Raw genomic sequence first — 24,534 nt, forward strand, 5'->3', positions numbered from 1 at the left:
TCACCTCAACCTACAGAACATCAACCACCACAACCCTCAACTCTGATCTCCAAGCCATCCTACAATGGGGTTCGGATAACCTCATAAATTTCAATGCCAATAAAACCCAGTTCTGTACTATTTCGCATAAAAAAGAACCATTTTTCCCCAAGTATCCTTTTTTGACGATATCCAAATTTCCAGTCAGTCTGAGATCTTGCTTCTTGGAATCACCCTTACATTAAACCTCTCCTGGCATAAACATATCACAACCATTGCATCCTCAGCCTCAAAAAAACTAGGATTTCTCTTTCGCTCAAGACATTACTTCACCCCTGAACAGCTACTAACATTATACAAATCACAAATCCACCCAGCTATTGAATACTGCTCCCACATATGGGGTGGGGTCCCCTAAAAGCTCTCTCAAAATGCTCGACTCCATACAGAGAGCAATTAGACTTATCAATAATCCATCCCTTACCAACTCTCTTCCCCCACTTTCACACAGACATATGGTCTCTGCCGTATGTATATTCTACAAATATTTCCATGGGAAATGCTCATCCGAAATAACATCGATAATTCCTCCGCTCAGTACAAAGCTCATTGGAACACGTGCAGCTGCTGCACAACATCCCTTCACAGTACACCTAGAAACAAACAGAACAAGTTTATTTTCCTCTTCCTTGATCCCTGCAACTGCTGCACTGTGGAACAGTCTCCCACCTGCTGTGTTTCCCAAGGAATACAATTTAAAGTCATTCAAATCAAATGTAAACAAATTCCTCCTTTCCCAACCCACTACCCATACACGGTACTAATGTACTATAGGTTGACCAACCAACCTCCTGTGTATGGACCCAACATTAAAAAAAAAAAAATAAATAAAAATATGAGGCCAAAAATTCATTCGCCACTTGTCTCTGTTTACTCACCTGTGGCAAGCAGGTGATTGTATTTCTGTAATCCTGTATATATGTCATTTTGATTAGTGCAATTTGGTTATTAATGTTCTTATTATTAAGAGGGCTCTTCAGTGAGTCAAAGTTATCCTTGTGGGAAGGCCCCCTAACATCCCTAAAGTAAAACAGTGCCTAAATATGTATCTTATTATCCTTTAAATACATTGAATGAGATGTGCTCACGATAACCATACACTAACATCCTCTTATCAACTTGTATATTTCCGATATATCTTCTCTCACATGTCTGTCTCTAACTTCAAACACCATAACCTTGCACTTGGCAGCAATAAACTGGTATTCCTTGTCATTAATCCTTATAACAATCTCTCTCTCTTGAGCTGGATGAGTTGGATTTGTTCATCACAAACATCTTCAATAAGAGATTTCTTAATGCCAAAATTAAACCAAGTCCTTTGTCTCATATTCATATTAAAATTTAAATCTGTAGGCCTATTACTTTTAAAAAAATCACAGCACTCGGGTTTCAAAACAAGCACTTACATACTGCAATGCAGACTTGCGAAGAAATAGTATTCAGTATTACTAGATTTAAGAACCAGAAACAGACTGCCTTGATCTTCAATTTCAGTGGAAAAGTTTTCTTTATACTTCCTTGCTGATCGGTCACTGACATTTGCAACACAGATGTTATTTTGTTCAGTTTTGAGATCAGAGGGTACACCGCCCATTGTTGTAATCAGCTTGCAGGCAATTTTTATGACTGGTCTTCGATGTCTGAAAATTCCCGATCGTTCATGAATACTTCTATGTTAAATACGCAGCTTAGTCACTGATATTTGCTACACAGATGTTATTTAGCCATTTTGGATCTGAGCTTTGACACATTAACGAATATTATTCTTCTCAAAATATTTCCACTATAAGATATTTATTCATGAAAAATGCTTAGAAAACTAAAATGACAAATTCCAGGAGAACTTCTCACAGCCCAGTATAATTGATGCCAGGGCCCAATACTAGGCTGCAACCAGTGGTTGAGAAACACTGTTTTAAGCCACTTCTAGAAGTGGTAGAACAATGATAGAAATAGTACTGTTATGTCATTTTTTGTTTCATTCAAAAGTTTTTCAAAGTAATTACTTCACATATCTTGAATATTTTTATCTTCATTTCTCAATGTCATATTTGTCATCTCTGCTTCTTTTTACAGTACTCTTTACTCTATTCCACTTTTTCCGAACATTTTCAGAATTTTAATTTTTCAGAACATTTTACCATCTTCCTGATGGTGTATTCTATATTCTTATCAAAGTATTCCTATATAACTTTTGTTTAACTACTTTTACATGTTGCTTTACTTCCTCACATTTTTCTCTGGATTCACTCAGACATATTCTTTCTTATTTTCCACAACAGTCTCTAACTTCTTGAGCGCAGTTTTAAATTATGGATCGATCTGAGATTTTGATCCATAATTAAAAATAAAGCAACTGATCAAAGATATATTTTGTTTGCTTATACTTGGATAAAGGATGAAACCAAGAAGATAATTTCGTGGATCTTAAATTTATAGTATAACCAAATGAAAAAAACTTTCAACATCTATCTCTAATCCAGAGCATTTTAGTAATAAGATGCAACACCCTTTGACCACTTGTACATGGAAACATGACCTCTGAATCACTTCAACCTTGGTATCACCTCTAGGTCTGACTCCCACCAATGAGACCTCAATAAAGGTTGAAACCAGTCTGGGTAGCAGCCCCTCTCACAATGCATAGTATTATACATGTTTGCAAGGATGTGTGCACTGCATTATGGGATACTAAGGCAATAGATGTGAAGTCACCAGCCTTTATATACAAGCAGTCTAGTCGCGAAGTGACTTAACGTGCAAATCTTGGTTGCTTACAGCTGGATAAAGGAAGAAACTAAAAATATAATTTCTTGGCATCTTTAATTTATACTATAATAAATTTAGTTTAATCCTTTATCCAAGTGTGAGCAAACAAAGTTTGTGCCTGAAAATATCTTCAGGACTGGGGTAAGGTAGTACAACACCAGGCAACTCGTAGCAAAGGTGGACCAAGCTAATCAGTCCTATCTCAGTATCTCCCATAATGCAAAACACATCTCCCTGCAGATATGTATAATGTTATGCAAGCACACCTTTTGGCAACTCCTATAGGTAAAGATGACCTCACCATTGCTTCCGCCTGGTATCTCCACTTCTGGGCCTGGCGCCCACTGAAGAGACCTCAATAATGGTCAAAACTAGTCTGGGTAGTGGCCCTTCCCTTAATGCATAACATTATACATATCTGCAAGGAAATGTGTTTTGCATTATGGGAGATACTGAGATAGGAGTGATGTTAGCTTGGTCCACCTTTGCTACGAGTTGCCCGGTGTTGTACTGCTGGAATGTCCTACCTAGCTAACTGTTCCATTTATGTTGGTTATTTATTCTTATCTTCACCTCTTTAATTTCCGTTATACTTGGTTAGTTGTTGATTGATGTTCATCTGAATATAAAGAAATTTATATTATACTGCGCCACTCTATATTCAGATTAGTCGAAATAATATAGAGGAATCAATCGTCAACTAAACTTATATTATCACTTTATCTTCAGGCTGAGGTCATCACTAGTATTTAAGGCTTCTGCAAAGGTCCGAATAATTTTATGAGCAGTGCAATGAAAGAAAATCAGGCAAACACCCAAATTTAACTCAACAAAAGAAAACATTTAATGTGGAAAGGTACAATATATACATTTAAGTTTAACTATTTGCAAAAAGTTATCCAATTAAAATATTATAAGAATTCACATTCAAACATTAATAACTTCTTAATTAGGTTTGAGGATCATGACTAATGTTAACACTTGTTAATTCATAAAGCATTAGTATTTCTCTGACATATTTCACTCTAACCAATTGGATGAATCATATCATAAATATATTAGCTTGGTTTAAAGTATTCAGAATAATTACAATCCATAAATTATCAAACATTCATTTATAAGTTCTTTATGTTCAGTCAATCAAGTTGGAAATAGTTCTTAAAAGATCGACCTTCCAAATGTTACAATAATTAATCTTATGACAGGCTACACTATAATCTTTCTCAGTCTGCTAACATGTAATAGAACAAAATGAGACTTATTATTTCGAGGGGAAAATCTAACATCCGACCATTAATCGACATAACACCACAGCTAAGGCCAAAATATATCTGACGGAGTTAAGTTATAACTTCACAGGTTACAGAAAGGACAACTCTTACTGGGTTACTGTTTCTACACATTGAATTTGCAAAGGCATATTTGAAATTCTTGTTGACTTTTTCTTTATGGCAACACAATTCTAAAGAAATCTTCCACTATAATAACTGAATTATAGATACAGAAATACACAAGTCTTGATGCACTTGGTTTTAGATATCTACTAATTCCTTATTTTCTTCTAAGCATTAATTTCGGTTCTGCACTATTCTTCCACTAACCATTTGGAAAATATTGTAATATCAGAACTCCCATAGAAGTAATTCATGATGCCTATTAATTCCTGGTCCTTTCGTAGTCGATTTACGGCATATATCACTTCTGTTACACACAACCGGTCTCTATGCTGTCTCTAAAGCTTCTCCTCTACTTACTTTCATTTTCCAATCAACTATGTTCCTTCTTTCCACCAAAATCCAGTTCTAACCAGTTCAGCTTATATCCACTGGCTTCTCTGTTTATACACAGTAGCTCACGTTCTCAGCACGAGCTAACTAAAATAAACTCCGTTTCTCCTTCAGCAGCCAATCAAATCCAATCAGAAGAATTACATAAAATCACTCTTACATACAGAAATAAAAAAAGATATATCACAATTCATATAATATACATTTAAACTTACATACACACAGTTTCTTATAATAAATTTTACAGAATAAACTAATTAAAATGAATGACATATTTATATAGTCTTTTCATTATTATTACATATTCTAAGATTAAATAATTAATAACAAACAAAATTCAAAGCATTTATATGAATAATGTATTATAAGCAAGAGACTAACAACAAATAATATTTACAAGTCTTGCTTATGACATGGTGGATTATGTTAAATGTGAATGAAGTATTAAAACATAAAATATCTTCATTCACAATTTAACAGTACTACCTTACTCCAGTCCTGAAGATATTTTCAGGCGCAAACTTTGTTTGCTCACACTTGGATAAAGGATTAAACTAAATTTATTATAGTCTAACCAAGTGAAAAATAAACTTTAATTTATACTGTTTGAACACAATAGTACTGTGGAAAATTATAACTCTTGGAACATTAATAGCTTTCCTCTTCATATCTAAGATGGGCTTGACAGACTCATTACAGCATCTGAAGTCACCACAGCTATAAAGAATGCCTGAAAAGAAAATCCCCATTAAGGTATAGGGATAGAACTTTACCATGAGGCCTGGGATTTTATTTTTCCCATTCTAGTTATACTGTTTGATGCCAGGGCCAGATACTGGGCTGCAGACAGCAGTTGAGAAACACTGTTCTAAGCCACTTCTAAAAGTGGTAGAACAGCGATAGAAATAGTATTGTTATGTCATTTTTTGTTTCATTTAAAAGTAATTACTTTTCTGTCGTCAGGACACATACCAAGTGAATTCATAGCAAACTATACCATCCTCATTCCAGAACCTAATAGAGGACCGTACCTTAATCAACAGCTGGAGACCTATTTCTCTATCTAATACTGACTGCAAGATATTTTTCTGTATTATCAATAACAGGCTCAAAGTAGGATTAAGATACATAATTAAAAGCACAAGGTGTAATGAGTTCCAGGCTGAGCCATAGAATTTAATCTGTTTCTGCTACATGATTTACTCTGCTTAGTTACAAAAAATCAACCAACGGCAGTGCTATCAGTGGATACTTAAGTATTTGATAATGTCCGGCATCCCTTTCTGTTCACATCCTCCAGCAAATTGGTGTAAGGAAACAGAGGCCTCAGAAAAATCAGAATTCTAGCATGGAGTTCTGATTTTTCTTTCATTGCGGATGCCATCATTACATTTCTTCGTGCCTAAATAAATCAATATTTTTATCAGATTCTGCCAGCAAGTATCCAAGGATTGGTTCCCATTTTCAAGCTCTTTCATTCTTAACTTGAATAATATATCTAAATTTGAGTATAGTTCACCTCTTAAAGTTGCTCAACTTTGATTCTGTTTAAAACTTTTTTACACGTTTTTTTTTTTTTTCAATATGATCTTCACTATCATCCTGCTCAAAACTACATAATGAGTACAGATATTACTGTCAAGAATAACACAGTAAACTAGAGGCTTTTCCTATTTCTTTTGTCTTCTCTCTACATGAATTTGCACACATCTTTGCCCTTTTCTCCATATTTTCCCACAGTGTTACCATATGATGTCTGATATTCATTTCCTGAATTCCAATAAAGACCAATGTTTCCTTTTTCTTTATATCAGCAGCCTCCTCTAATGACTTAAAAAATTCCTCCATCTTTTCCTCTTCTATGGAACCATAGGCAAAAATAAGTCTCACTGTCCAGTTCTCCATTTTGATATTTGCCCACATCGCTTTTTCTGAATCTGCATGTTATTCAAGATTATTTTCACCTTTAGTATTTTATACTATGCCTACTTCTTCCTTTCTCTGGAAGGAAAAGGAAGTAAGATACTGGTTTATATTAATATTAAATATACATACTCTCAGTTTTTTTTTTTTTTTTTTCCTTGCAAGTCATATATAGCATACAAACCAACACCAACTTACCTCCATTGCATTTATTAGCATTCGAGTAAGGCGGAAAGGAATCTTTTCTGGAAACTTATCTCTAGTCATTGCCACTTCAAAGCAGTCACCAAAGTCAATATGTAAGATTTTGCCACTCAATCGGTCCAACATTAGATTAGAAGGATGCCTTAATGCAGGAAAAATTATCAAGAAAATGTTAACAAATTATGAGTAATTTTGGCTCATTTGCTGCTAAAGATAATATTTATATATGTTTAAATATTATCTTAATGTCTGCAGAAGTTTAAATGAATACTTAACAAAAAAAGTGAACTTTGTAATATGGATGTAAACTTATGACTTATTTCAAATGGTATTAATTCACATTTGTGTATATATATATATATATATATATACACACGCACATATATACATGAAGTTAATTTATTAACTTGGTGATATTTAATGAATTTCAAAGCGGCATCCTCAGAGCACACAAAAAGCACTTGTTGCACAGCAAAATGCACAAAATCAAATAACTGTAGCTGATCACACATGGAGAATTTTTATAGAAAGCACGTAGAGATCAAACTTTAAACACACTTTTATGACATATTTGTTATTTAGCTCTAGGATCCAGACACATCATATATATTTTTAAGGCATATAAGCAACCAACCACTCAAACGTTATACCATACAGCAATACATCATACCTATATAACAGAAATCAAATTCTACCCATTCTACATACATTAGCTATACATATTTCAAATTTCCATCTATATAAAGTTAACATACGCTGAAAGATACTAATATAAACAGGCACACCATCACCAACAGCCCAACAATATGGTATCCCCCACCTTAAAAAAGATATAGAAAGGGCCAATGATGTAGGCCAAAGGGCAAATACTTGCTTCAATGATGTAGCACTTCCCATGGAACACATTTTAGCCAATGGCTAACACACTCTTGCAAAATACAAAAAATATTACATATTGCCCTCTCATCAGCTATGATCATATCATTTTCATCTTCTATATAAAGATACACCTGAAAAAACAAACAAAGTGCTAAATAAATATAATCTTCACACACTTTTAAACAACATATTTACTACTGGCTGAGGTGGATGAAATAGTAAGACAAAATTGCACTTCTTATCTATGTTATTCAATGGGTGTTATAGAATCGTATCCAGATTTACCTTGCCGTCTATAGATGTCATTGCTGGTTGGGGTGTTAAACTAGTATTATGCCTTAAAAGGACAATGTGGGCTCTTGACCTAAGCATGGATGAGATGTATATCACAGTTGAAACAACATGAGTGTGAAATTGAAGGTCTCAATTTCATCCATTACAAGCTGTAATAATTCTTCATACTCAAGAAAACACTTAACCAAATTAACTCATATTCACAACTGCATATCATAACCAGTGTTACTAAATGAGAAATGTACTATTCCTTGCACATTAAGTAGGCAGATATATATATAAGGCTGGCACTGATGAGACACTAGACTCATCGTGAGAGGCCCACCCTAGAAAACACAAAGTCTATCATACTACTCCTTGAGCACAATGATCGTTTGCACTCTCACCACTCTATAATGCAATGCATTCCATGGTTCAACACCCCCCCCCTCCCTCCATGCAAAGAAACTACTCATCCTCTTGTTCATGACTTCCTTTTGCAACTTCCAGGGATGGCTCCTTCCTCCTGTTTAACAAACTAAAGCTCTTCAGTGTCTGCCCTGTAACCTGTCAACAGTTTAAAAGTCTCAATCATATGACCTCTCCTTCTATCAACCAAACTTTGCAGTCCATATTTCCTCATCCTATCTTCATAACTAACATTGTACAGTCCTGGTATCATCTTTGTTATCCACCTCTGCACTCTTTCCATGGTTAATTTATCCTCTTCAAATCCTGGAGACCAAATTAAAGCACAAAAGTAAGGTGTGGTCTGATCAGGGCTTTATACATTGGAATAACAACTCTTATCTCTGCAGGTTGACATCCTTCTCAGTACTGCAGCAATCCTCTGGGTTACCTCTGCCACCTTTGCAATATGTTTTCTGAATTTCATGTTTCTATCAATCATCACTCCTAGATCCCTTGCCTCTGCCTACCTCCTCTAGTGCAGTTCCTCCAGAATATGCAGCCTCCCATTGATGTATCCAAAACTTCAAGACATTTAGCTAGCTGAATTAAACTGACATTTGCCCATCTGTTCAGTCTGTTCAAATCCTCTTGCAGGGCTACCACATCTGCACTATTATTAATAACCGTTCCTGCTTCACATCATCTGCAAACAACTCAATATCGCCATGCAGTTCACTGACAATGTCATTGATGTAAAAGTCAAAAACAGTACTGAGCCCTGAGAGATCCCACTTCTAACCTGCTTCCTTGATACTGCTCCCTCATACACAACTCTCTAATACTTATCAGACAGCCAATTCTCAAATCCATATCACTAACTAACCTGACATCTAAACCCACGTGTTGCAACTTAAATATAAGCTTGTCATGTGGTACCCTGCCAACTGCCTTTGTATAAAAAAAAAAAAAAAAAAAAAAAAAAAAAAAAAAAAAAAAAGAGCAGAATATGCCTTTCCCTCATCAACTGCTCTTGTCACTTTATTATAAAAGGCAATCATATTACTAAAACAAGAGTGCACCTTAACAAATCCATGCTGACTCTCACAGATAACATTACCTTCATCTGCAAATGATCCCTCACTAATTTTTCTCCAAAATTAAGTACTGATGAAATACAAACTGGTCAATAGTTTGAGACTTTCAATCTGCTACTACCTTTATGCTATGGCACTATCCTACCCTAATTCCACTCCTTGGGCATCTCTCCCATGGCCAGACCTTCACTGAAAGCCAGGTCAACAGAGTTTTCAGTTCTTTAGCACATTCTCTCAAAACCAATGGCAAAATCCCATCCAGTCTCTGCTTTATTGACATCCAGAGTGCTCACTATTTGAAACACACTCTCTTCTTGCACTTCTAAACTGCACTATCCCTCTAGTATTAAAACCTACTTCTCTGGGATGAAATACCTCAATAAAACATTCATCAAACAACTTAACTATAACTCTTCCCAATTTTATTCAACAATGTCATTCTTCCACAATCATATTTCCTCCTAATGGTCACTAGTGAAAAAATTCCTTAAGGATTTTCGTTGGATCTCAGGGCCATTCTCTTCTCATATTCCAGTTTTGTCTTCTTTAACATACTGGTCACTCTCCTTGCCTGAGTCTTATATCTCTTCCATAACTTCTGTATTTTTTAATCTGCTGTTCCCATTTGATATTGTTTGTTATCCACTTTACACCAAATGGTGTTCTCTTGCAGTATACAACTTGCTATTACTGCTAATAAATATTCCTTCACAAGTTCCCAAGCACTGATGATATCTCATCCTTACAATTCCTCCATTCATATATCTGGATAACACACTATTTTTCCTCTCCCAGTCTTCTTCCATACAACTTTAAGCATGAACCTCAGATCTCTTGCCACCTGATTCACTCTGCCTCTTAAGTCATTTACATCCACCATCACATTCACCTAATCCACCTCACTCAATTGTCATAGTTATACTATCTATCGTTCCTCCAGGCAAACACTCCTTTGGCATTCTATCTTGTACACCATGGACCATCGATGCTCCATACATCACACCTCTTACCACTATGTTTCTTTCTTGCTCACCTGCCCTCTAACACTCTCTTTCCTTGTTCCCCAACTTACCTGCAGTCATGTCATCTCTCCATCCCTAGTTCCTGCACTGTCTTGTCTTTCTCATTCCCTCTCATTCACTGGTTCTGCTATTCTCTCCACTGCTATCATTCCCATAACTCTCTCATTTCTACTGTAATTTGTTTTGCATTCGTTGTTTCCAATCTCCTAATCTCCTCTTTCATGCTTCTCAACTCATTCCTGATACATTCCACTTCTTTCAGTGCATTCCACTCTCTCTCTGCAAGCCACCTATTCTTGCTCGATATTCATCCTCCCATTTTAAACCTGGTTTTACTCCATTTCCCAAGTAAGCAAACAGACAAATAAGTCAAGTTTGCGCCTGTAAGTGTTGCAAGTCTAGCTGACCCTGCACGTAGTGCAAGACTCATGGTAAAAGTAGAATAAGCTCTGATCACTAATCTTAATATTACCCTTAATGCAAAGCACATCTCCTGGAGGAGATGTATGATGCTTTGTATTAAAGGCAAGGGGCCCACTACCCAGACCGGTTTCAACCTTTATTGAGGTCTCATCAGTGGGAGCCAGGCTACAAATACCAAGATTTTAGTAATACAGAGCTTATAAGTATTTTACCAGAACAGTTACCATAAGGTGTTAACCTTATTAAATAAAAATCTCAGGAGGAGATATAAATGTAGAAAGTATTTTACCTTGGGTATAATAAATGTTAAAGATATCAAGCTATTTTAAACCTGGTTTTACTCCATTTCCCAAGTAAGCAAACAGACAAATAAGTCAAGTTTGCGCCTGTAAGTGTTGCAAGTCTAGCTGACCCTGCACGTAGTGCAAGACTCATGGTAAAAGTAGAATAAGCTCTGATCACTAATCTTAATATTACCCTTAATGCAAAGCACATCTCCTGGAGGAGATGTATGATGCTTTGTATTAAAGGCAAGGGGCCCACTACCCAGACCGGTTTCAACCTTTATTGAGGTCTCATCAGTGGGAGCCAGGCTACAAATACCAAGATTTTAGTAATACAGAGCTTATAAGTATTTTACCAGAACAGTTACCATAAGGTGTTAACCTTATTAAATAAAAATCTCAGGAGGAGATATAAATGTAGAAAGTATTTTACCTTGGGTATAATAAATGTTAAAGATATCAAGCTATTTTAAACCTGGTTTTACTCCATTTCCCAAGTAAGCAAACAGACAAATAAGTCAAGTTTGCACCTGCAAGTGTTGCAAGTCTAGCTGACCCTGCACGTAGTGCAAGACCAAGGTAACTCATTGATGAGTTACCTTGGTCTTGCACTACGTGCAGGGTCAGCTATCTTAATCTTAATCATAATCTCAACTAGACACTTCAGAGACTTCAGAATGCATACACATTTGCACTTGTACAGATTTACTTCATAGTTATAAGGAAAAAAATTAATCTTTATGCTCATGAAAGTTATAATAAAGTAGCATAAGAAATGTATAATTACAGTATTCTAAGCTGCATCCCCCCAACTTTCCCATAATTGCTCATTAAGAATCAACAAAAGAATTATGAAACAAAGTATTATATGCCTGCTAACCTCTGCATAATGTACAACTAATGCAATACCATGCATTTGTGCAAGGGAATTATCAGATCGACTTACCAAGCTGTTTAATTTAAGCCTCAGTGCTGGGATATGAAAAGTTAGGAAAGAGGGCAAAATAGTCCCAATAAAAGAGGAGCCAAAAGAAAAGTAACAAATTATAGACTAATCAGTATCTCAGGAGTGGAGGTTAAGGTACAGGGTGTTCGGGATAAATTTGACAGTTTCGTAAGGAAAAAGAAAATCTTCTTTGTATCTATTAAATTTAATGAATTGACAAAAAAACATTACAGGCAGAGTTAATTACAATACTATCAACAAGATTTACTCAAAATAACCACCATTAGCATCGATCACAGCTTCAATTCTGCTTCGGAACCTCGAACAAGCTGATGCTACAGTCTCCCTGGGAAGGGCCGCAAAAACTGTTTTAATTTTATCCATTAACTGGGCTTTTGTATTACTGGAAGTGCGATTGGTGTCTTTTTCAACTGCGCCCCATACAAAATAATCCATGGGGTTAAGGTCTGGGGAGTTTGGAGGCCAAACATTTGGACTGGTGAAGTCGTAGAAATTTTCAGACAACCATTTTTGACTTTTCCCAGAGGTGTGGCAAGGGGCCGAATCCTGCTGCCATACATACGGCCTACCATTGGCTACCCTTGTTATCCAGGGCTTGACTACAGTTAGCAACTCCACAAACAAAGCCCGAATTCCAATGCCAGGGTTCTTCAACACCTGTTCCTGCAGATTTGCGAGGAATTCTGCTGTACGAACGCAATCAGATCGTCTGCTAGGGATCTTTCTTCTTGCTACATCCTCGTAGTCACCATTGCAAGTCTCTAGTTCATGCCTGATTGTTTTTACTGTATTCAGGGAGCATTGGGCAGCAGTCGTAATATCCTTATTTTGATGGCGGGCACGAATCATCATGATACAAGTTATTCTCTTCCATGATTCAGGTGGGTTCCAGCTATCCATCCTTTCTGACATCTTGTATATGAATGAAGAAGGGTCCAAACTTTTAAATGAAGAGAAGTGTGTGTTAATACATGTAACTTACGGAAAAATATAATTAATTATAAATATGTCAAATTTATCCCGAACACCCTGTATATTGGAGAAAATGGTAAAAGACAGAATTCAGGACTGAGTGGATAGGAATATAATACTTTATAAGGGAAAATATGGTTTTGTAAAGGTAGGTCTGCCTTAGCAATTTGTTTTTATAATAAAGTGACAATGGAGTTGGACAAGAGAAATGGCTACTCAGTGATACTTTGCAAAGGCATTTGACAAGATTTCACAAAGAACTCTATTGCATAAATTGGAGAAAATGGAGATGGATATGAATCTGGTGATATGGATTACAAGGTGGTTAATGAAAACAGATATCAAGAGTGGTCCATGGAGGAGCTGAGTGAAGAAAAAGGCAAGTGACCAGCGGTGTACCACTGGTCACTTGTCACAGGGCTTGGTACTTGGTCCTCTGTTGTCTAATTTGCATATAATGATATATGATGATTCATGACTTATTTAATGGTATTAACACCACCAAACAATTTTATCAAAGAGATGTTTTATTAACTGCTTATATTTTGCTGAATTTTAACTCAGCATCATCAGAGCACACGTGACAGTGAGTGAGTGAAACGATACAACTGCAACGGACAAAAGATCTAAAGTCCTACTTTTTGGTGCCCTCTAACGGGAAAAAAAACACTTGTGTGTACAAGTGTGTTGTGCTCTGATGATGCTGAGTTGAAATTCAGCAAAATATAAGCAGTTAATAAAACATCTGTTTGATAGAATTGTTTGGTGTTGTTAATGCCATTAAAAAATAAGTCATGAATAACCATCAACACCTAAGCTTATCTGTTAGATCAATGATATATGAAATGATTTGACAGAAAATATTCAGTTTTTTTGCTGATGATACTAAAATGGGAAGAACAATAGTAAATGAAGGTGATGTAGAGATCCTGCAAGATGACTTAAATAGACTAGCAGTATGGGCAAGATAAATGGCCGCCAGTTTACTCTGGTCAAGCATAAGGTGATGCATTTTGGTAAGAGATCACAAGCTGTGTACTATTATATTGATGGCACTAAACTGAGAAACTAATGAAGCCATGTATTAGGCATTGTTGTGAACAGAGAGTTGAATTTTGGAGGGCAGAGTGCAAAGGTACTATAAAACAGAACAGATTACATGGTTGATGAAGAACACACTAATACGCAGAAATAGAGAGGTTATTATTCCCCTTTATAAGGCTACATCTGGACTATAATGTACACATTTGGTCATCTGGATTCCATGGGATGAAGAAGTGGTGGAGGGTTCAGAGGCAGTTCTATGTAATGCTCTCTATGAGAACAGATTGAAGGTCTGTTGGTTCCAAAAAAACTAGCTAATAGAAGGGAAAAGAGGAGGTATGATAAAAACATAAGCTATTAAAGGGGTTTTCATAGGACTGACATTGAAGACTTCTTTTTAGATACATGGCAGGAAGAGAGAGAACTAGTTGCCACCCATGTAAATTGTGTAGTTTATGTGGAGGTATTAGGACTAGATTTTTTGCTGAAAGGTGGAGAATGGGTTGCGAGTGATTCCTCAGTGAATGAGTTTAAGGAGAGGTTATGATTGAATGAATAATGGCTAATGTGTGAATAATGAGTCTCCCATCATAAATCTTCTGGCTCCATTATAATTATATATAATAATAATATATATATATATATTTTTTTAATAAATATACATTTCACAGAGATATTATTATCATCATTCAGTCTATTTACAGTAATATGGTTAACAAATTGCAATCTTTTGAATAATAGCAATATTAATAACTATGATAATAGTGATTATAAGGATTAGTTGATTGAGGCAGGCTAATCCCACCTACTTCAAAGATAGTATAATAAATTTAGTTTAATCCTTTATCCAAGTGTGAGCAAACAAAGTTTGCACCTGAAAGTATCTTCAGGACTGGGGTAAGGTGGTACAACACCAGGACACTCCCTGAAAAGGTGGAGCAAGCTACCAACACTCCTATCTCAGTATCTCCCATGATGCAAAACACATCCCCTTGCGGATATGTCTAATGTTATGCATTAAGGGAAGGGCCACAACCCAGACTAGTTTTGACCTTTATTGAGGTCTCTTCAGTGGGAGCCAGGCCCAAGTGGAGATACCAGGCAGAAGCATTAGCAGGTCATCTCCACCTATAGGAGTTTCCAAGTGGTGTGCCACCCTTTTTTAATAAATTACTCTGGATTTAGAGAAAGATGTTGAAAGTTTATTTTTTCAGTTGGTTAGAGTATAATAAATTTAGTTTAATCCTTTATCCAAGTGTGAGCAAACAAACTTTGTGCCTGAAAGTATCTTCACGACTGGGGTAAGGTGGTACAACACCAGGGCACTCCTTGCAAAGGTGGAGCAAGCTACCAACACTCCTATCTCAGTATCTCCCATCATGTTGTGGATCATGTTATACGATATCTCTCTCTCTCTCTTCTTATGATAGGTGTTTTTGAAGTAATACCTTAATAACATTATATAGTGTTTCAGATTTTCAATGTGCAGGATTTTATGTGTGTTGCGATAACCAGTTCAGTTATTAGCTGTTGGATATGAGGTCTATACTATATTTCACAGGAAAACAATTTTCCTATGAAATGTTTCTAATTTCATTAGATAGCTGTTTGATGTGTTTGCATAGGCTATTTTCGTACCTGGGCAGAGATTCATAAATACCATGTTATAAGAATTTTTTTACACTGGATGGAATCATGTCTTTTACTTGGAAGAGTTTTGCTGCAATGATGCCATGAGAGTATATAAAATCTAATTGTTATAATTACCGTATATTATCGCATATAATGCGATCCACGTATAATGCAAACTAGAAATTTTGTTTGAAAACTAGCCCTAAAATGCCATGTCCACGTATAATGCGATCTGTTAATCTTGTTCCATAACATTATAAATAATACAATACGAATTAACGAAAGAAATATTTATTTTAAAACAAAATATCAAAATCCTTTAAATTCTTCTTCATCTTTTGAGTCATCAAGCATTTCATTTATAAATTCATCTGTAGGGATTGCGTCATCAGTGTAGCAGTTGCCGTCATCGTCTTCATGCTCTCCAATTTGTTGTGCGTCATCCTCACTTTCATATATGACGTGATCTTCGGATCCATCCATTAAATTACTTATTCCACATTTAAGAAATGAGCATTGAATCATTTCAGATGGTATCGAATCCCATGCTTCTTTAACCCAGCTCGTGACTAGGGTGATCTCAGGCTAATGAAAATTCTCACCCTTTGTCATCTTCACCAAACCAGGTGACATCCATTCTCTCCATTTTTCACATAAGTGATCTTTAAATGGCTTATTCAAGCTGACATCAAGTGGCTGCAAAACAGAAGTTAGACCACCCAGTATGACTGCTAGGTCTGTATGTAGACCACGTGCTTTCTCTTTGCTTGCCTATGTTAAATGCGCCCGGAACATATCCCAGACTAGCATGCGTTGTTGACATAACAAGCTACCTGGATGTATGTTCCATACTTCATCCAGCCACAATTGTACACCTTCTTCATCCATCCAACCTTTCTGATTGGTGTGAACAATTACACCTGGTGGAAATTTCATATGCTTCGGAATTTTCTTCCTATTAAATATCACTGTTGGCTTTAATTTGGTTCCGTCTGCCATGCATGCTAGAACAACGGTAAAATGTGTTTTTTCATGTCCCGTTGTTTTTATGAAGATACCCTTTTCACCAACTGAGTTTACTGTTTGATTCCCAGGCATATCAAAGTACATGGGCGTCTCATCCATATTGCCAATTTGGGAAAGTTCATATCCATGACACTTCCGTAATTTTATGATAAATTTATGGAAGAACTGCACTTTTTCTTCAAGCTGCTTTGGTAACTTCTGCGCAATTTTTGTTCGGTGTCGTAATGTTAATGCTTTGTGTTCCATAAAGCTGTTGCACCACCCAGGCGAAGTAAGAAAAGATGAAATACCTGGTATGTCCTTGAATTTACCATTCTTGAGTTGTAGAGCTTGAAAATGAATTGCATTTCTTGTTACTATAATGCCATCTTGTCGTTGTGTCAAAATCCATTCATTTAGCTCTTCTTTGAGTTCTGGAAAGGATGCTACATCTCCACAACGGGCACGTTTCGTTTTGGGAATTTATTTCAAGACTGTCTTTTTGCTTACGACAAAGTCTAATATTACTCTCTGCTACACCAAATTCTCTCATAGCAACACTGTTATTATGTTCTTCTGCAAACTGCACGACAAGCAATTTAAATCCTGCTTCAAAAGATGAACGTTTACATTTCTGTTGGCTCATTTTCAGGCTAGGTTTGTTTAACGAATAATATTTAAAATGAACTGTGGTTAAACCGATATACCTAACTGTGCTCTATCTATCTCACTGTGCTCTATCATTCGGTGACGGAGAGCGCATGCGCAGATATGATGTGTGCTCGGTCGCCAAATGCGAGTGGGTCAAGTAGATTTGGTTAAATAGGCATTAGGTAGTATATATTGTGTGTGCAAGTCTAATAAGATGTTATATTTTTTAGAATCCGCATATAATGCGAACTCCTAACTTTAAGTAGTATTTTTTACCATAAATTTTTTGCATTATACGCGATAATATACGGTATATTCAATATTCAGTGGTGAAAATAGGAAAAAAAAACTCTATACACTTGAATGTTTTGTGAATTCATTGCTTTTGAAAATCATTTTACAATTTTCAGCATTCTTTCTTTATTCCATCAAAAATTAAAATAATAATGCAACTCAAAAAATTTTCACAGCTTACAAATGCAACAAAATATATATATATAGAATTCTATATATATAATATATAGAATTTTATAATCTGGATCTGAAAATTTGGTTAGAAATAAAACTATGGCAGAATCACATCAGAAATGAAAATTAGAAAGAAATGTGACAAAATATTGAGGAATAGATGAGCAGAGCTAGTCTATGATGGTAAGGTCACTTTGGTTATAATGGAATGGGAAAGGAAAGCTTTAGCAAAACAGGTGTTTGATACCAGGATGGTAAGAAAAAGACCCAGAGTAACACCAAGATCTGGGTAGATTCATGTTAGTATCTAAATACTAGAATTTATTATTTGTCAAGGCTGATAGACTTGACAAATAACATATCACTTGAAGACTCCTTTCTTTCATGCTTACACGGTGATCAGAATACATTATGAAAAAATTATGGACACAACTACCGTGTTAGAGTAAAACTTTAGTTTAATATAAACCAAAATATACACTCGACATTTCAACCTTCACATTAAGGTCATTTTCTGAAGTATATATACAAAGAAACAAGCTGCACTATAATCTACATGGCATGCTAAAGTTACTGATCAACCATTAAAACTATTTGCCTGACCCCTGGTGCTTAAAAATCTCACTACATCAAAGCTAGAGTCCTGTTGTTATTATTATTATCTATTAGGTTACAAAGTTAAATTAAGCTGGAGAGTAACATGTTTGTATAAAAAATAATAGATAAATAAATAAACAGAAATTAAAATTACTTATATAAGTATACATATAAATTACAACTGGTATGGATAGTGGCCAATAAAATTGAAAAATTCCTTAGAGTCCTTAAGTCAGGGTTTGCTGGAAACTAAGTTGCTGAATGTGTGCCATCCAAATTCATGTGATTTTTAAGCTCCCATTATTATTAAAATTAGGATGGTTAATCAAAATTTCACAGGCTTCTTTAAATTTCTGTTCATACCAAGTTTTTGAATGATGCAAAGAACAAGTACTTTTCTGATCAATTTGATGTAGGGTGTGTTTAACACACCCTACATCCAATTATCACACATCAAATTTAACACACCCTACGACAAATTAAATATAATTTTATTGAAGCAGGCTTCTCAGATCACGCTCTTAGAGCATTATCTGAGAGGCCTGCTTCACCAAAATTATATTTAATGTGTCGTATTTTTTTTTTTTTTTTTTTTTTTTTTTTTTTTTTTTTTTTAATAAACGGATAGGGATTGTACGTTCAGTTTCCCCAATATAGGGTAAGTTACAGGTGCAATAGATGCCATAAACTTCAGAGTGTGCCAATGGGAACAAATTCAAGCAGCCTGCAAAAATTTAGCAATGACCCAAAAAAAAAGTTTTAAATTTACAATCTGAACTCTAGTTATATGAATCCAGATATTTTAAATGTATTTGAAAGAATCACTGATAATTCAGCTAAATATATTCCGGAAAGTAATAAAGAAAAACTTAGGGCCAAATTTCATATTTTAAAACAACGGCAAAATTTGAATGTCAATCATACAAATCTAACCAATCAGGATCTCGCTTCCCCAACAAATAACTCCAACAGTGAAAACAAACAAGTGAGAAGAGGAGCGACCAACCACATGCAAGCAATGTTCATGTGATCAACCTATCTAGCCACACCTTAAATAACAGTCAACTTGCATTACTTGATAAAGGCCTAAACTTCGCAGTAGCACCTAGAACTGTTAAAACTGTTAATAATCTGGATGTTATATACTACATAGAAAGAGACATTAAATCTCTTCCAAATAATATATCTGATAAAATTCATTTAGAAACCAGCATTGTTTTAAATAAAAAGAAAACCATGTGTAGCAATTTGACAAAAACAGAACTAGCAGCAATCAAGTCATTAAAGGCTAATCAAGATATAATTATAACAAAATCGAACAAATGTAATGCCATGGTCATCCTTGACAGATCAACTTATATTCATCAGAAGAATCAACTAGTCTCCGATAACAGCACCTATCAGCTTGTGAACTATAATCTGACCAAGAGGATAAAAGAAAAACTGTGAAATTATTTATGTCTGTCACCTCTTGGCCATCAAATGCTGTTAAAAACTAACATCCCATTACGCCCATTCTCTCAGAATATATGGTGTTCAAAAGGTACACAAACTTAACGTTCCGCTCTTCAGCCGATAGTTGAGGGAATAGACAGCCCTAATTATCACCTAGCTAAGAAATTAGCATCAACACTCAAGGAGTTGGTAGGTCATCCCCCCCCCCCTCCTATAAAGAATACACAACACTTTAAACAAAATTAAAAACATAACACTCGGCAAGGATGATTTATTAGTCAGTTTTGACGTTTCTGTCCTTTTCACAAATGCCCCAAACAATTACACAATTCGTCTTCTACAGAAGAAATTTCCACCCCATATTATGGCTCTCTTTGTCCACGTACTATGTTCCCGTTACTTCGTGTGGCAAAATAAATTTTACCTACAAAAAGAAGGTACGGCCATGGGCTCACCACTATCCCTCCCCACTGCTAATTTTTATATGGAAGTGTTTGGGCAATGTGCTCTTGATTCCTTTACTCTAAAACCTACAGTTTGGCTTAGATACGTTGATGATCTTTTCGTTATCTGGCAACACATGGCCACAAAGTGTTAAACACATTCCTTAGCCAAACAAACAACATAAGCACATACAATTTACTACCATCATCATCAAATTCCTGACAGTAGTACTATCACATCCTGTAAACCCCTTGAGGGGTTTACAGGATATGATAGTACTACATGAAAAATTTACATCATTACTAACTTAGTATCTACAATTTTCCTCCAAATCAGTCTGTTACTTGTCAAGACTCCAATATTATCATTATCAGATTTTATATTTCTATCATCTAAGGCACATTGTACCGTATCAATCCACCTATACCTTGGCCTTCCTTTGGGTCGTTTTTCCTACCAACCTGGCAGAGAACACTTGTTTTGCTAATCTTTCCTCGCCCATTCTGTTTAAGTGACCATAACACCTTAGATTAGCTCTGCTAATGCATTCCTGGATGCCGACAATGTCAAGTTCTTTCCTAATATCCTCGTTTTTAATATGATATTGCCATTGATGCCATCTGTTCATGCCTCTAATCTTTCTCAGGACTCTCATATCTGCGGTCTCTAGTCTTTAGTCAAGTGTTTTACTTCTGACCCAGCTCTCAGATCCATAAGTTAAAACTGGTTTGAACACTGTCTTGTATACAGCTAATTTAGTGTTCTGACTAATTTCTCTCTTATTCCATATGAATTTATTCAATTGATTTCCCACCATACCAGCTTTTCTGATTCTGTTGTCTATTTCTATATTTAATTTACCATCTTCACTAAAAATCGTGCCTAAGTAACTGAATTGATTTACTTGTTCCACAGGTTCTGCATTCAAAACACAGTTGACGTTTTCAACTATTCTACCTATTTTCATTGTCTTTGTCTTTTTATTGCTGACCTTCATACCATATCTATTACAACAGTTATTCAATTTAGTCAGGGAATCTTGCAGATTTGTAGTGGATTTATTTAGAAGTATAACATCATCTGCATAAAGCAAAGAGCTGACATTAATATCCCCAATTTTGATATCAGGTGTAATACCACTTTCCTTCATAATGTGATCCATATATATATAATGAATAACAGAGGAGATAATGTACATCCTTGTCTCACACCAGATTTAACATTAAACCATTTTCCTGTACTTCCTTCAATTCTAACTGCCGACTTACAACTCAAATACAGACTAAGTATTACTTGATATAATGCCCCATTGACACCATATAACTGTAGCACATTGAATAGCTTCTCTCTCTCTCTTGGCACCTAGTCATGTGCCTTTTTCCAGATCGACAAAACTTAAATACAGATCTTTGTTATATTCCCATGCTTTCTCGACTATTTGTCGTAAAGTGAAGATCTGATCCTGACAGCCTCCATTTGGCCTGTATCCAGCTTGTTCTTCACCAAGCTTTTCATCCACAATTCTTCTGAACCGTTTCTCAAGTATACTTGCATAGATCTTGCCAGGAACACTCAGTAGGGAAATACCTCTGTAATTCTCACATGCAATTTTATTTCCCTTTTTATATATGGGTACTATGAGAGCTGTACTCCAATCATCAGGAATTCATCCCTCTCAGCAGGCCTTCTGAACTGTGGAATGCAGGCCACTGTAAGACTTTTATACCACCATACTTCAGCATTTCTGGTCGAATATCATCTACTCCTGCTGCCTTTCCACGTTTCAAGCCTTTGATGGCTTTTCTACTTCAAATATGGATATGTTCCTGACTGTATGCCTGTTGAGTGTTTTTTACCACTGTGCTATCACTGCTTGTTTCATTTACTGACCCCCACAGGGCTCAGTACTAGGACCTATATTGTTGAACCTTTATATCAATGACATAGACAGTGGATTGCAGGGGGATATTCAGTTGTTTGCGGATGATGCGAAGCTGGGAAGGATTATTAGTAATAGTGCAGATGTGGTAGCCATGCAAGAGGATTTAAATAAGCTAGATAGATGGGCAAATGAATGGGGGTATCAGTTTAATGCTGCAAAATGTAAGGTCTTGAGGTTTGGGAAACATCGATGGGATGCTGCATACTCTATGGGAGGAATTATACTGGAGGAAGTAGGGGAGACAAGAGATCTGGGGTTGATGATTGATAGAAACCTGAAGTTTAGGGGACATATTGCAAAGGTGGTAAAGGTAACACAGAGGATTGCTGCTATTATGAGAAGGACACTGACCTGCAGAGATAAGAGGGTTATCATTCCGTTGTATAAGTCTCTGATCAGACCACACTTGGACTATTGTTCTCAGATTTGGTCCCCAGGATTTGAAGGGGATAAATTAACTGTGGAAAGGATACAAAGACGGATGACAAAGATGGTTTCAGGACTGTACAAGGATAGTTATGAGGATCGGCTGAGAGAATGTGGACTGCAGAGTTTGGTGGATAGAAGAAGGAGAGGTGATATGATTGAGACTTTTAAACTGTTGAGAGGTGGTTACAGGGTTGACACTGGGGAGTTCTTTCGCTTGGTTGATCAGCGGGAAGGAGTGATGACAAGAGGCCATCCCTGGAAGTTACGAAAGGAAACTGTGAGCAAGAGGGTAAGGAGTGGTTTCTTTGTGTGGAGGGTGGTTGAGCCGTGGAATGCATTGCCTGATAGAGTGGTGGGAGCGAGAACGGTCAGTGAGTTTAAAGAGTGGTATGATAGACTTTGTGTTTCTCAGGGGGGGGGGACCTCCCCTCGATGAGTCTAGACAGACTTTATGTCTTAGGAAGGACCTCCCTCGATGAGTCTTTTGACTCCTTGGAGGCCTGAATAATAATAATAATAATAATAATAATAATAATAATTTAGCAATTTTTCAAAGTAATTATTCCATACATCAAGGATATCTATTTCTCTTGTTTTCATGTCACCTTTATCATCTCTAACTCCTTTTACAGCACTCTTTCCTCCATTTCTAAGCTTCTTCACAAACCTCTAGAATATCTTACCACCTTCTTGATATTTATTTTCTATGTTCTTGCCAAAGACTTCCCATGACTTTTGTTTAGCTAGTTTTACACAGTGTTTTGCTTTCTTACATTTGTCTCTGTATTCTCTAAGAGCAAAAGCTCACTAATTTGCCAGGAACTTTTGTTATGCTTTCTTTTTTTCCTTCACTGCTTCTTTAACTTCCTGTGTCCACACAGGAAGTTAAATTGGAGTTCTGATTTTTCTATCCTTGCAGACAAACTCACCATATGCCTCTCTCTGGCTGAATGAATCAGGATTTTCTTCAAGGCTTGACACTGAATCTCCAAGGTTTGATTCCTGTTCTCAAACTCTTTCATTTTTTCTTCAATAATCTTTGTGTATTTTAGTCTACAGTTCACATCTGAGAGCTGCTCAACTTTTATTCGCTTTAAAGCTTTCTTACATGTTATTCTTTTCAATATGAAATTCAATTTTATCCTGCTCAAGAGTAAATGGTGATCGCTTCCAATTTCAAATCCTCTGTACACTCTGATTTCCTGCACCAGGGAGTAAACATCACTATCAACAATAACATAGTCTATGAGACTTTTCTTATTCCTTGTCTCTTCTCTCCATGTGAATTTGTGCACATTTTTATGTTAGAACATTGTGTTAGTAATAACCAGTCCATGTCCTGAGCAGAAATCCAACAGGTATTTGCCATTATTATTAACTCTGCTCGTTTCTTCAAAATTTCCCAAAATATTTTTGCATGTCTGACAATCACTTCTTACTCTGCTATTTAGATCTCCAACAAGGACCAACTTTTCCTTTTTCATTATGTCAGTAGCTTTCTCTAGAGCCTCAAATAAGTCTCATTGTCCAATTCCCCCTTTCTGATATTTTCCCACATCACTCTACTTGAGACTGACTGCCATTCAAGAAGATTAGCCTCATATTTTGTGTCGAATACTATGGCTACTCCTTTTCCTTGATTATCATTTCCTGAATATAACATTTTGTATTTATTGCTCAGAAAGATCTCACTAGATTTTGTTTTTTTAGTTTCAGCCACCCCTATTATGTCGATCTGGTACTTATCTAATTCTTCAGCTAGCTCAATTTCTTTGCCATTCAGGCTTCTTATGTTGATAGTACCGATCTTTAACTCT

The 24,534-nt window shown here is 36.0% G+C and overlaps 1 protein-coding gene across 7 annotated transcripts in view; it reads right to left on the reverse strand.

Annotated features, from left to right (window-relative positions):
* Positions 1–24,534, reverse strand: part of mTor (serine/threonine-protein kinase Tor) — an 816,233-nt gene that overhangs the window by 31,317 nt on the left and 760,382 nt on the right. For all 7 annotated transcript variants that reach the window (XM_090412780.1, XM_090412800.1, XM_090412771.1 and 4 more), the window contains one exon: positions 6,720–6,867. In XM_090412780.1, the coding sequence (XP_090268906.1) occupies positions 6,720–6,867 (148 nt within the window). The remainder of the gene's footprint in view (positions 1–6,719; positions 6,868–24,534) is intronic.

This window comes from Typopeltis vanoorti, chromosome 2 (genome assembly GCF_054136105.1).
Source record: "Typopeltis vanoorti isolate ZY-2024b chromosome 2, IOZ_Tvanoo_1.0, whole genome shotgun sequence".
NCBI lineage: Eukaryota > Metazoa > Arthropoda > Arachnida > Uropygi > Thelyphonidae > Typopeltis > Typopeltis vanoorti.